Raw genomic sequence first — 12,674 nt, forward strand, 5'->3', positions numbered from 1 at the left:
TATTGTACGCAGTTCTCTTTTCTGTAGTAGGTACTCACATACATTTCTTAGTGTCCACTCTATCCAGTACAAAATAACATTTTTCAAAATACCAAGCATAAGTATTTAAAAAGCAAAAATCAGGAAACCAAAACTAGGTTTCGACCAAACGGTCACATCACGATAGACCGTCCTGTGATGTTGCGGATACTGTTGCAAAATTTACTGTGTACGAGTTGATTGACCGAACTTGTGTCTCTAAGTGAGAGCTTGGGTCATTATTTGTCTGAAATGACCAAAAGCCAGCTCGAAATTTTGTCCTTCAGCACACGCAGAGTGAATATCGACGGCCGTTCATCCATGATAGTGATGGTGATAATGACTGTACCCTTCGTAATGAGTCGCCACAACCTTTCAGTGAGGTGGAGCCAAGCAAAAGTAATTAAAAAAAGTACAGTCACTTTTCACAGTTGATCACGGATCACTGGTTTCAGTCACTCCCTGGCCACGCTGGCCACAGCTATGTATACCACCCCTTTCCGCCACCACTCCTCAAGATGGCACTTGGTGCTTTCAACTGTGGTAGCACCGGCTTCACCAAAACCAGCGGCTGTGGGCATAGTCAATGTTCCTGATGGAGGTGCAAGACCAGTGCATTCCAGGATCACGTGACCAGTTGTCTCCTGTGCCTCCCCACAAACGGAGCAGGTAGTGCTGTGGTCGCTTGTGAACTTGTAGTGCCACACATGCGTGTGCAGCACCTCGCAACGGGCTTCCGCCAGCACGCTACTGCCACGGGAGCTGTCGAATATGCGCTCTTGGCAGATGGACGTCCTGGCGGCCGGTAGAGCTCCATCATGGGTTTAGCCATTGCTCTGCGCCGCCACTTCCTCGTCTGTGCTTCCTTGACCTGGCCCTTGATTGTCCCCACAGTGTTTCCGGGCCCCGCCGCAGCAGTAGAAAGGGAGACAGACGGGATGCCGAACTTGCAGCATAAATTTGCACTCTTTCGGGTCCATCGGTTAAAGATGCCCACGTAAATGAGGTGTACGAAGGTTTGGTGGGCCAGATTCGCAGCGGGCAAACGGAGATGTCTAGCCTCAAACACGAGCTTCGAGGTGGCTTCCCGTGCTGCGAAAGAGGAGCAGCCGATGTCCCCCTGAATGCCTTCCACCAGGGCGTTCCGGTGGATGCCCAAGGCCAGCCTTCCCACTTCCCCTCTGTCTCCTCTCGAGGAATTCGCATGATCCCGCAGAAAGGCACAGCGTGGCATTGGCATAGGTCAGCCCGGGCACTGCCACCATCTTCCAAAAGGGGAGGATTACCTCATGCCAGTTGAATGCCCAAAGTGCCTGGCGACCCAGAAAACATTTGTTCCTGGCAGCTTTCACTCTTGTGTGCCTCTCGTGGGACTTCAGGTAATCTGGTCCTGCACTTAGATGCACACCCAGGTACTTCACGACATCATCCAAGTGCACCGTGGTGCCCTTTAGTGTCCATTGTTGCTGCCGTATCTGTGCTGCACCCCACAACATCACCCGACACTTTACCGCACTAATCCGCAGCTGATGTCTATACATTTCTCTGCCGCAGATGTCCAGAAGGCTCTGTAACTCCTCCAACAAGCCCGCAGTGATGGCGAATGCATCCACATACACCAGGGCTGGGATGGGATAGACCTTTCTTTGGCCCTGTTTCTATTGCTCCATTCTGCAGCCATACCCTGACACCTTCCAACTGATGCGTTACTCCTGCCACGTATAACATGAAGAGGAGTGGGGACAGCCCTGCCAAAGACCGCATGGTACCTCTACCAGTGTCATGGTAGTGCCACCCCACTCAACTTCTGCCATGATGTCTGCGTTTAGCGCTCGGAGCAGGTCTAGATCAGCCCCATCGAGGTCAAGTATGTCCCATAGCAGCTCCCGATTTACCCGGTCATATGCCTTAGAGGTGTCCAGGAGAGCCACATACAGCGGGCTCCCAATCTGTAGGGCGATCTCAATGCACTGCATAAGGACAAACATGTTGTCCTCGATGCGTCTGCTGACCCGGAAACACGGTTGTAGCTGCCCTTGAACACCCTTGTGTTCGGCCCAGCTTTGTAGGCTGCTCTTCATAACCTGCGTCACAAAAGCAGGGTTGCCTCTAGAAATCTCCCAAATTGAGACCACAAAATGGGAAATTTTAAAGTTTGTTTGTGCAGCAACAAAACACTGCCCCGCTGCAAAATTTGGCACTAAGGACCAGAAAAGTTCGGAGAACATACCATGAAAGTTTCAGTAAAATCAGAGGAGTCGGAAAATACGCCGGAGTTGCCCTTTATCTGTGGGCCATGAAAACAATAGGCAAGGAAGCAACCAATGGCAGAGAGATTACATAACCAGAGGTGGTAGCACCCATGCACTCAAGCTGCAGCCACTGTAGATAGCATTTGAGAGCTGCAGTGTATATATAAGGTAGGTAGTGATTAATGGTGTGCTAGAAATGCCAGAAAGTTCATGTTCCAATGTTTCTTTGTGGGCTAGGACTGATAAACTCTAGACTTTAGTCATACCGTTGTGCAGCAAGGCGTGGACACTGTGTGATGATAAAATGCTAGTACTAATATATTGCCACCTAGTGTTGCCAGGTGGCGCAAGCTGTCCGCGAAGACGATGAGGTTGCGATCGTGCTATCGTGGATCGGCCGCCATTACCGTCTCCTCTTGCCGACTCCAGCTGTTGAAGCGTCTCTCCGTGAGAACTCCGTGACAATTTGGTGGAGCCTGCTGGGTACGAGTATCCCATGCAAGAAACCCCTCCAGGGAGCCGTGCCGCCAGCCCTGCGCCGATTGACACCCCGGTACACCGCTTCAGCCGGAGGCTGCAGGGACTTTCACCGGAGTTTGGACCACTCGCGACAGTCATGATACCAGCCACCGGTATTCTCACGCAAGCTGCCGGTGCTACACCTGCCCACTATACCTTGCAGACCCCGCGGGTTCCCAAGGCCTTCCACGGGGACCTTTTCGAAGACGTGGAGGACTGGTTCCTTCACTTCGAGCGTGTGGCTGCTTATAACCAGTGGGACGACGCCGCGAAACTAAGAAACGTCTACTTTAGCCTAGAGGATGGCGCTTGCACGTGGTTTGAGAACCGTGAGGAAGTTCTAACTTCCTGGCGAGAGTTTCGCCGTCGCCTGCTGGAGGCCTACACCAGCGCGGATCGCCGCGAAAGAGCGGAGCGGGCAATCCAGTCCCGCGTCCAGCTGCCGAACGAAAGCGTACAAATGTACGTCGAGGACAGGACGCGGCTCTTCAGGCGAGCTGATCCTGCCATGCCTGAAGAGAAGAAACTTCGGCACTTAATGAGAGGCGTCAAAGAGCAGCTGTTCGCAGGCCTCGTGCGCAGCCCACCATCTACAGTTGCTGCATTTCTTTCGGAAGCCACAACGATGGAGAAGGTCCTGCAACAGCGTTGCGCCAGTTACGACCGGCCCGTGCATGCTGCTGCGGTCACATCATCGTTTGCCACCATCGGACAGCATCCTGATGATTTGCGGGAACTTATTCGCACAATCGTGCGTGAGGAGCTTCACAAATTTTGTAGCCCGTCGCAGCCTGCGCTCGGTTCCATCTCCGCTCTTGTACGAGAGGAGGTGCAACAGGCGTTCCGGGGCCCTGTTCCTGTGGTCGACGTACCACCTCTGCCTGGGGACTACCACCGTCCGACGTACGCCGAAGTTGCAAGGCGTCCGGCTCCCGCTTCGCCGCCACCAATTCACGCCACGCCTCAAGCCCCGCGGCCCTCTGTGCAACCGGTGCAGTACTTCGAGGATCGTCGAGCACCCCTCCGAAAGGCCGACGTTTGGCGTACACCTAACCGACGACCGCTCTGTTTTCACTGCGGAGAGCCAGGTCATCTTTATCGAAATTGTTATTACCGACGCATCGGCATCCAAGGCTTCCGCACCGACTCACCGAGACCCCGTCAAGGTGAACGACCCCCTGAAATTGAAGAATTCCTTGCGGACCAGCGCAATCCATCCCGAGCGCAGCGGCAGTCGCGCTCACCCTCACCGAGGCGCTCTTCCCCGACACCTCCCGGCTTCTCGCGAGCGGCACCGGGCCGATCGCCAAGTCCTCGTCGGGAAAACTGAAACCCGCGACCTTCGGGGGCGAGGTCGCTGGGGGGCGCTGTGCTGAAGACCTCCCGTCGTCGCCGCTACAATCCGACAAAAACCCGCCGACGCCATCACCAGAGTTAAAAAACCGCGTTTCTTTAGAAATACCCGTTCTTATCGATGGTCGCAGAGTAAGCGCATTAGTTGATACCGGGGCCGATTATTCGATCTTAAGTGGACAACTGGCGACCATTCTGAAAAAAGTGATTACCCCTTGGCCTGGCGCGCACCTTCGAACTGCCGGCGGTCATCTGGTTACGCCCAAGGGTATGTGCACTGCTCGCGTTCAGATCAGCAAGTCCACGTTCGTCGTCAGCTGCATCGTCCTGGGCGAGTGTTCTCGGGACCTAATCCTCGGCATCGACTTTCTGCGGGAGTATGGAGCAATTATCGATCTGCGCAACCGAATCGTCATGTTTTCCACAGAGCAAGCCGCCGAACTCGACAACTCCTGCCAACGCAGTGCCGCACTTCGCGTTTTCGCCGACAGCGTCACACTTCCGCCCCGTAGCAGTGTTTTGATTGAAGTCGCCTGTGCTGAGTTGCACGACGCTGAAGCAGTCGCCGAGGCTAATCATTCGCTCCTCCTGACTCAAGGCATCTGCGCCGCTCGAAGCTTACTAACAATTCGCGCTGGCCGGTCTGCGATCCTTGTTACAAATTTTTCTCCAGAGCACCGGCACCTTTTCTCTGGAACTGCGATCGCTACCGCTGAAGCGGTTGTGGATGTTCCGGTCTGCTTTGCGTTCGCGGCAGCGGCCCCTGACGACCAATCATCGCGCGCTACTGACGACCAATCTGTTCCGAATGTCGACATCAACTGCAACCTCCCCGAAGGAAAGCGCCTGGCCTTAGAGCACTTGCTATTGGAGTATAAACAGTGTTTCGCTTCTTCGTCGAAAGTTCGTCAAACGCCCCTAACGCAACACCGGATCATTACGTATGACGACGCTCGCCCTATCCGCCAGCAGCCTTATCGTGTTTCTGCCAAAGAACGGGAAGTAATCCAAGAGCAAGTTCAGGAGATGATTGACGACGGTGTAGTTCAACCTTCCCAAAGCCCGTGGTCTTCGCCTGTTGTCCTTGTTAAAAAGAAGGATGGAACACTTCGATTCTGCGTGGACTACCGTAAATTAAACAATGTGACTAAAAAGGACGTCTACCCGTTGCCCCGCATTGATGACTCCCTGGACAGATTACGGCGTGCTAAGTACTTTTCATCCATTGACCTGAAGAGCGGTTATTGGCAAATTGAAGTGGACGAACGGGACCGCGAAAAAACTGCCTTCGTTACACCAGATGGCCTCTATGAATTCAAAGTGCTGCCTTTTGGCTTGTGCTCTGCGCCAGCGACGTTTCAACGGATGATGGACACTGTCCTCACCGGCCTCAAGTGGCAAAGTTGTCTTGTATACCTGGACGACGTCGTTTTTTCAGAAACCTTTGAACAGCATCTCGTGCGCCTGCGAACTGTCCTCAGAGCCCTCCATTCCGCTGACCTTACGCTGAAGCCCCAGAAGTGCCACTTCGGTTACACAGAGCTCAGGTTCCTCGGTCACGTTGTGAGCGCCGACGGAGTTCGACCCGACCCCGACAAGACAGCCGCCGTCGCCAATTTTCCTACTCCGACTGACAAGAAAGCTGTCCAGCGTTTTCTGGGTCTCTGTGCATATTACCGACGGTTTATTGCGGACTTCGCAAAGATTGCAGAGCCGTTGACGCGCCTCACCAGGAGCAACACCTCCTTCGTTTGGACAATAGACCAAGAGACGGCTTTCTCTTCGCTCCGCCAACGCCTTCAGACATCTCCCGTTCTTGCACACTTCGACGAAGAGGCCGACACCGAGATCCACACCGACGCCAGCAATATCGGTCTTGGAGCTGTCCTTGTCCAACACCAAGCGGGCATTGAGAGAGTTATAGCCTATGCTAGCCGTACTCTCTCCCGCGCCGAACGCAATTACTCTACGTCAGAGAAGGAATGCCTTGCTGTCGTATGGGCCACCATGAAATTTCGCCCTTACCTTTACGGCCGCGCATTCAAAGTCGTAACCGACCACCACTGCCTATGCTGGCTGGCTAATTTGCGAGACCCGTCTGGACGATTGGCCCGCTGGAGTTTACGGCTCCAAGAATTCGACATTACCATCGTATATAAGTCGGGCCGTAAACACGAAGACGCCGACACGCTGTCGCGTGCACCACTCGACTCTTCCGGTCCCGAAATCGACGACGACAGCGGTTTCCTCGGTATACTTAATGCATCGGACATAATAGCCCGGCAGCGGGCTGACACGGACCTCCGACCGCTGATTGACAACCTTGAAGGTCACGCCATGCCTCTACCACGACACTTCGCTCGACGTCTCGGCTCTTTCTGTTTGCGCGAAGGTATCTTATACAAGAAGAACTCGAGAGGCCAAGAAAGAGCTTACCTTCTGGTACTTCCGGCCGATCTTCGCGCCGACATTTTATTGGCATGCCACGACGAGCCCACTTCAGGCCATCTGGGTTTTTCCCGGACGCTCGCCAGGATACGCAACATGTACTACTGGCCCGGACTCTCGGACGATGTCCAAAGGTACGTAAAAAGCTGCCGTGAATGCCAGCGCCGGAAGACGCCACCGCTTAAGCCGGCGGGTTTTCTCAAGCCCGTTACTACACCCCGCTCTCCGTTCGATCAAATAGGAATGGACCTTCTCGGTCCTTTTCCGTTGTCACTCTCAGGAAACAAGTGGATCATAGTCGCTACTGACTATTTGACTCGCTACGCCGAGACCAAGGCGATACCCTGTGCCACAGCTTCAGAGGTCGCCGACTTTTTCATGCAAAACATCGTCTTGCGGCACGGAGCCCCTTCGTGCGTTATTACCGACAGAGGCACAGCGTTTACAGCGCAGCTAATCGACCATATATTTACGTTGAGCTGCACTAGCCATCGCAAGACCACAGCTTATCATCCGCAGAGCAATGGGCTAACCGAACGCTTAAACAAGACCATTGCGGACATGCTGTCAATGTACGTAGACGTTCAGCACAAAACTTGGGATGAGGTGCTACCGTACGTCACATTTGCGTACAACACGGCCCTCCAGGAGACTACACGCTTTACTCCCTTTCGTCTTGTATATGGACGTGAAGTCCAGAGCATGCTTGACGCGATGCTACCATGCCTCGATGACGACCAACTCGCACCCGATGTTCATGAAATTGCCCAACGCGCTGAAGAAGCCCGTCAGCTTGCCCGCGTACACATCGGCCAGCAGCAGGGCACTGATGCGCGCCGTTACAACCTTCGACACCGACAGGTCGACTACAATCCCGGTGAACAAGTTTGGGTGTGGACACCTGTCCGCCGCCAGGGCTTGTCCGAGAAACTACTCTGCCGGTACTTTGGCCCCTATAAAGTGCTACGGCGTATCAGTGATGTTACCTATGAAGTGGTTCCCGATGGTGCCGCGCAACCGAGACGTCGACAGCCCAACAGCTCTGACATTGTGCACGTTGTGCGGCTTAAGCCGTACTATGCCCGATAACGGCTTAGCGGCCCTCCGTTGTGACTCTGTGTGTGCTCCGTTTTCCTCGAACCTTAGCGCGCCTACGCTGCTGGCGGCCCCACTGCGATGCCCTTCTTTTTCGGAGGGGGGAATAATGCCACCTAGTGTTGCCAGGTGGCGCAAGCTGTCCGCGAAGACGATGAGGTTGCGATCGTGCTATCGTGGATCGGCCGCCATTACCGTCTCCTCTTGCCGACTCCAGCTGTTGAAGCGTCTCTCCGTGAGAACTCCGTGACAATATCATTATGATGAGTATTGTACGTGTAAAGACACCGCCAAAAGCTGAGCTACCTAGCGGGTTTATAGTAATACAGTAAGTTCCCAGGCTGCTGTAAACACTACCAGAAACTGGTTTGTGCTTTGGAAGGATAGACATCAGCATGGCTTAGTAGAGTATCTCGGTGCTGGGGTACACTGCACCGTACAGTTCTGTGACAGCCCTTCTCCTGCACATCCGGAAGTATTGAACATGCAGAATGCAAGATGGAATGCATAAATGTGCACATCATGTGGAATTTTAATGGTGAATTTTGTGTCCTTTTCTGCATTTTTTTTATGTTCTGCTAGTTTGGTGCACCTTGTTTCCAAACAGCCAATTTTGGGAACAAATTGGGGCTCCCTGTGAGGGTTTGGTCTGCATCTCTGTTGCTGCATAGTGGTGGGTGCGTCTCACTGCTGGTATGCATGCAGCTGCTGCCTGGCTGGACGAGGATACCCACATGGAGAACTCCGTGCAGACCTGGCACCAATAGTCAAGAAGGACGTGTTTCAGTGCATCACATCACTTCGAGGCACAAATATTCAGGGTAAGACAAACTTCCATATTATTTGAATGATGATGAATTTTTATGGCGAAAGGGCAGCTTTGGCCAAAGAGCGCCATGGCACAAGGTTGTTTTCATTTCACAAGGTGGGGTCAAAGACCCATTTCCCAAGCATTTCACCCCAAAAAAGCCGAGCACCAGACAGGGGAAAGCTTGTACCCATTTTATCACCGATGGGTACCCAGCGGCACTGGGGATCGAACCCCGCACTTCCCGCATGCGAGGCGGATGCTCAAACCACTAGGCCTCCGCTGCGGTGTACTTCCATATTATTTAGGCAGGCTGGCAGTTCTATGCTCTTGTTTCTTGCAGATCATGCAACATTCCCTTATCTGAGAGCATTGCTCCACTTCAGCACCCGGGAATTCCTCAACGTGCTGGCCTTGGTACGTTAAGGTAAAGTGCCAGTGACATGCAAAAAATACTAAAGACTTCTTTGGTGCATGCGTGCAGGCCTTCGAGGAGCCAGAGTTTGCTACAGAGGCAGGGTAAGAGGGCCTATGGGCTCTGCTTGACAGCCCTACATGTGGACCTCTTGTGCAGGCTGGCACAGAAACAACGGCTGGTGGACATCCTTCTCCAGATTATGGTTCAGAGTGAAGGGTTTTCGGTGAGTAGTGAAACCATTTTGCTGATTGATGCAAGCATAAGTGTTGGCAAGGAACAGCAACACGTCTTGGCAGTGGTCTTTGTTGACATTTTTAAATGGAGGTTTGGTTTATGGGGGTTTAACATCCCAGAGCGACTCAGGCTATGAGGGACGCCGTAGTGGAGGGCTCCAGATAAATTCGACCACCTGGTGTTCTTTTAACGTGGTCTGACATCGCACAATGCACGGGCCGCTAGCATTTCGCCTCCATCGAAATGCGACTGCTGCAGCCAGATTGAACCCGCATCTCTCGGGTCAGCAGCCGAGTGCCATAAACACTGAGCCACCGCATTGGCTCTGGCTCTACAAATAGTTACTCTTTATGCTTAACAGGTTTTTCAAACTTGTTCGAAAATATTCTGGGCACCTTTAGATTTTCCCACATAACTTCATGCCATGTCACCAACAAGGAGGTACCACCTACCTTATTTACACAATTGTAAGTCGACCTATTTTTCAAAATTTGAAAATCCGAGGGGGGGGGGGGGGGGGGGGGGGGTCGACTTAATATCGAAACCAAAGCATCACACCATAAATAAGGCCGAGAGAAACGAGATATCATGCATGCTACAGTGTGGCTGCATTTTTGCTGCGTGGCTCCGTCGCATCGCTTTTGGTGCTGGCCTTGAGCAGCTGCTATGTCAACGCACAGAACCGTATCCCCACCCCGCATGCGGCGGCCGATGGTGGCTGTCGATAAGCAGCAGACCGGCACCAGCCCACTCCCCACACGTGGCTGCAGATTGCGGCGGCCCGATAACGCATCCGTGTTCTACTGTTAATAGGTGTCGTCCAAGTTTTTTTTGCTTACTTTCAACTGCGCACTCGACGGTCAAGGGAGCATCAATAGTTGATGGAAGAGCCATTGTTCCAATCGCTGCGGCACTGCCACTCGGAACCGCAGCGGCACCGGGGAGTGTCGGTAGCTGACGGAAGAGCTGATGCCGGTCACGCGTAGTTTTTCTTTGGCTCTGACGCATTTGACTACTGCCGGCCATGTTTCACAAGTTTTTAGTGTAGTGCTTTGTCATTTGTGCTATGGGTCCTGTAAGCGACCGGCGCTCATTCACGGCTACATTCAAGATGGCTGTCATTCTTTACGCCGAAGAAACGAACAACTGCATCCTGGGCCGCAAGTTCGACATTCGCAACGGGTGATACAGGCGTGGCAGCTGCAGTGAGGCAAAATTTTCAGCTGTTCCACGCGATGTCGGGATGTGGCTGTTTGCAAAGTGCGGAATTTCGCTGCACGACGATGTTAGAACGACGAGCTGTGGGACCGCAGCAACGATCACGACGGCAGCGCTAGTGAGGACGTTGGCACAACTGTGGACGAGTAGTCCAGTGCCTAATACATTTTCGTTTTGGAATGTGCCCACGGGCACGCCCGCGCGCGCCAGCCGATAGTGGCTGGCGATAAGCGGAGGCCGCAGGATAGTGCTATCACGTTCTATTATTAAAGGCCAAACGTAAATGACCTCCAAGTTTTTTTTTCATCAGAAATTGATGTAGGGGGTTGACTTACAATCATGTAAATATGGTATATGGCCTGTACAGTTGAACCTAGATATATCGAACTCAAACAGGATTGTGAAAGAGAAGAAATAGAAACCTAAAAGGAATAGTTCATTGCACCCACGCTTGTTACTCGCTTCTTGCAGCGAAAGGCCCGCCAGCGTGGTGGCAGTGCACGGTTCACTAGGCGTTGCTCGGCCTGACTTGGTTTGCATCGGAGCCACGAAGGAGGGTGGTTTGGAACTATCTATTGCCCATTATAAGATGTCCAATCCTATTAACAGAACATCATAAATAAAATGTTCTTATTAAAAGTAGGGTACAGGTAGTTTGTGTAATGGCTTTGGCGGCAAAATGAGTGAAGCACACTGGGTGAAGGCCGCAGATATGCTTTAGTTAGGTTGGTTGCACCAAATGACAGGAATGCGGCGTGGAAAATGGCGAGACCGAAGGCCACCTTCAAGCACACCCCACATTCACCTCGTCAGGTGGCTCCACAAGGCTAGCGCTACCAGCAGATGCTCAAAGCTGCGCAGTTCACTCGTTTCTGCATGCAGAAAGTTATCAAGGAGTGCCATTAGAATGAGCCCCACTTGTAGGGGTGTGGCGCATCATTCAATATATCGAACAGCTGGTGAAAGTGGAGTTGATTATACGGTAGAACCCCTCTATATTAAAGTAGCTAAGCCCAGAAAAAATCTTTACTTTATCAAGATCTTTACTGTATAAGTTGTTGGTGATAGCATGGCTCTAACTATTCGCAAGTTTCATGGCCTATAAGAAGCGCCACTGATAATCCATCATGGCTGCCAGAGAGATGATCTGGCAACCGCGCTATGCTGTGATGCACTGTGTGAAGCTGCAATAATATGTTCGTGCGGGTGTGCTCTTTAGTCAAAGAAGTTCTCAAAGCAGTCCCTGTTATGTGATGTGGCTGAAAGATATGCACGATATTCGGTCAGCGTACAAGCCTTCTTTTCACAGGCACCTCAGGTGCGATAGAAACCATGTGACGTAGATGTGGCTGGTCTGGTATATGCAAAACATGCAGTGCCAGGTGCGACACGTCCCTTGGCCGGTACTCGTGGATGCCAGCGTTTAAGATGAAGTGCGCGTTCCCGTTCACCGAATGTATACGGAATGTATTGAATTTACTTCAAAATTGCGGTGTTCCCATTTTTCACCTGATTTCAGCAGATGCGCCATCGCATCTGGCTTTCTAGACAAGCAAAACCAAGAAAATTGTGGTCTAGATGCAAGAAAAAAAGCAAGAATATAAAATAGCAATGACGGTCTGCATCGCCGATTTCGAACCCGCTGATTTATTTTGGAGCATTACAGGTAGGCGACTATATTTACTGACGTATGCAAACAAGCACTGAGAGCAGTATTCTGCAGCAGCGATCACCTGACAAGCGAGGTATACTATTGTTTTCAAAGACAAGCCGTACTACTACTTCCTCGGTGCCACAAATGCTGCGGATGTAGCTCCACGTCGCCGTAAAGTTCAACAGACTCCAAGTTCAGCGTGCATTCGGTGACTACTGATTTCAAGTGTTGCACATTATGCACATGCAAGAAACGTTTTTTTATTTCTTAAATTTAACTGCACAGTCAAGTAGTAGCTACTGAGAAATTTTACCCTCAAGTGCGGTTCACAATTTGCATTACTCAAGATTAGTGCTCACTAGTACGAAATAATTGGGGCACAAATCCGTACTGAAAACTGTCTTGGTCAAAGGTCTTGATTGTGCTACAAATTTAAAGCAGCGCGCAAAAGCGAAGACGATTGAAAGAACACAACGAACAGGACAGCTACAGCACTAGTGCTGTTGTTAGTGTTTTTCTTCTTTGTCCGCGTTTCATCGCTCTGCTTTAAATTTTCATGATATGTAACGAGACTTGCCCCAACTGAGGTTTTAATTAACTTGATTATTCATTCCTTCTTGAGCTTAGAATTAGACGGAGCATACGCAGATTCATTTC

At 51.8% G+C, this 12,674-nt stretch overlaps 1 protein-coding gene across 1 annotated transcript in view; it reads left to right on the forward strand.

Annotated features, from left to right (window-relative positions):
• Vps8 (vacuolar protein sorting 8) overlaps positions 1 to 12,674 on the forward strand; it is a 201,730-nt gene that overhangs the window by 93,926 nt on the left and 95,130 nt on the right. The window contains 4 exon segments of the mRNA XM_077645110.1: positions 8,391 to 8,506; positions 8,837 to 8,910; positions 8,978 to 9,012; positions 9,068 to 9,134. Coding sequence (XP_077501236.1) covers positions 8,391 to 8,506; positions 8,837 to 8,910; positions 8,978 to 9,012; positions 9,068 to 9,134 — 292 coding nt within the window.

The sequence above is a fragment of the Amblyomma americanum genome, chromosome 1 (assembly GCF_052857255.1).
Source record: "Amblyomma americanum isolate KBUSLIRL-KWMA chromosome 1, ASM5285725v1, whole genome shotgun sequence".
In the NCBI taxonomy this organism is placed as follows: Eukaryota; Metazoa; Arthropoda; class Arachnida; order Ixodida; family Ixodidae; genus Amblyomma; species Amblyomma americanum.